The sequence below is a fragment of the Chiloscyllium plagiosum genome, unplaced genomic scaffold (genome assembly GCF_004010195.1).
Source record: "Chiloscyllium plagiosum isolate BGI_BamShark_2017 unplaced genomic scaffold, ASM401019v2 scaf_71704, whole genome shotgun sequence".
In the NCBI taxonomy this organism is placed as follows: domain Eukaryota; kingdom Metazoa; phylum Chordata; class Chondrichthyes; order Orectolobiformes; family Hemiscylliidae; genus Chiloscyllium; species Chiloscyllium plagiosum.
This window is the reverse complement of record NW_025198519.1, coordinates 1-822: the sequence shown is the minus strand read 5'-3', so window position 1 is coordinate 822 and position 822 is coordinate 1. Positions and strand designations below refer to the sequence as shown.

At 59.0% G+C, this 822-nt stretch overlaps 1 protein-coding gene across 1 annotated transcript in view; it reads right to left on the bottom strand.

Annotated features, from left to right (window-relative positions):
• pex11b (peroxisomal biogenesis factor 11 beta) overlaps positions 1 to 279 on the bottom strand; it is a gene marked incomplete at its 5' end in the record, with an annotated part of 2,503 nt that extends 2,224 nt beyond the window's left edge. Inside the window, one exon of the mRNA XM_043684844.1 lies at positions 59 to 279. Coding sequence (XP_043540779.1) covers positions 59 to 279 — 221 coding nt within the window. The remainder of the gene's footprint in view (positions 1 to 58) is intronic.
• Positions 280 to 822: the final 543 nt, after the last annotated feature.

Genomic DNA, 822 nt, shown 5'->3' with positions numbered 1-822 from the left:
AGATGCTGCAAAAGGGAGATGAGCTTGCGGGGGGGGCGAGACAGGGCCCGCGGCCTACCTGAATGAGCGCTGACTCCACTTGTCCTGGTCCAGCTTGGTGGCCAGCCCCACCTTGCCGGCCCACAGCAGGTTGTCGCAGCCCAGGTACATGGCCCGGTTCAGGTGGCTGACCGTGATGCAGAACCGCAGCACCAGGTCCGACAGGTGGATGGCCCGCTTGGCGGCTTCCAACGCTTCGGCCGAGTTCCCCAACCGGAACACTGGGAAGTGGAGGAGAAGGAAAGATCAATGTGTGCCCCAGGTCGCGTTGGTGCAGCACCTGCCAATGCCCTGCGCAGGCTCGAGGAACCTTTTCTTTCCCCACCCCCCTCAAAGGAAAGAAGAAATATTTATGCACAGCAAGTTCCCACAGCCAGCAACATGATGGTGACCCACGTCATCCTTTCTTAAGAATGTCAACTGAAAAGTCCTGGTCTCCTGGGTACTGGGGGCAAGGTCCACTCTCCTAATTCTTCCAACAGTTGCCATGGATTCTTCAACACCCACCTGACAGGGCAGCTAAGGCCTCGGTTTAACGACCCATTTGAAAAGTCACATCTCCGGAAATGCCTCAGCGCTGACTCTAACAGTCCCGGCTCCCTTACTGCTGATCCTACGACAGTGTCCACTCCCTCAGCGGCTGACCCTCCGACAGCACCCGCTCCCTCAGCGCTGACCTTCCGACAGTACAGTGCTCCCTCAGTGCTGACCCTCCGACAGTGCCACGCTCCCTCAGCGCTGACCGTCCAACAGTGCAGTGCTCCCTCAGCGTTGACCCTCCGA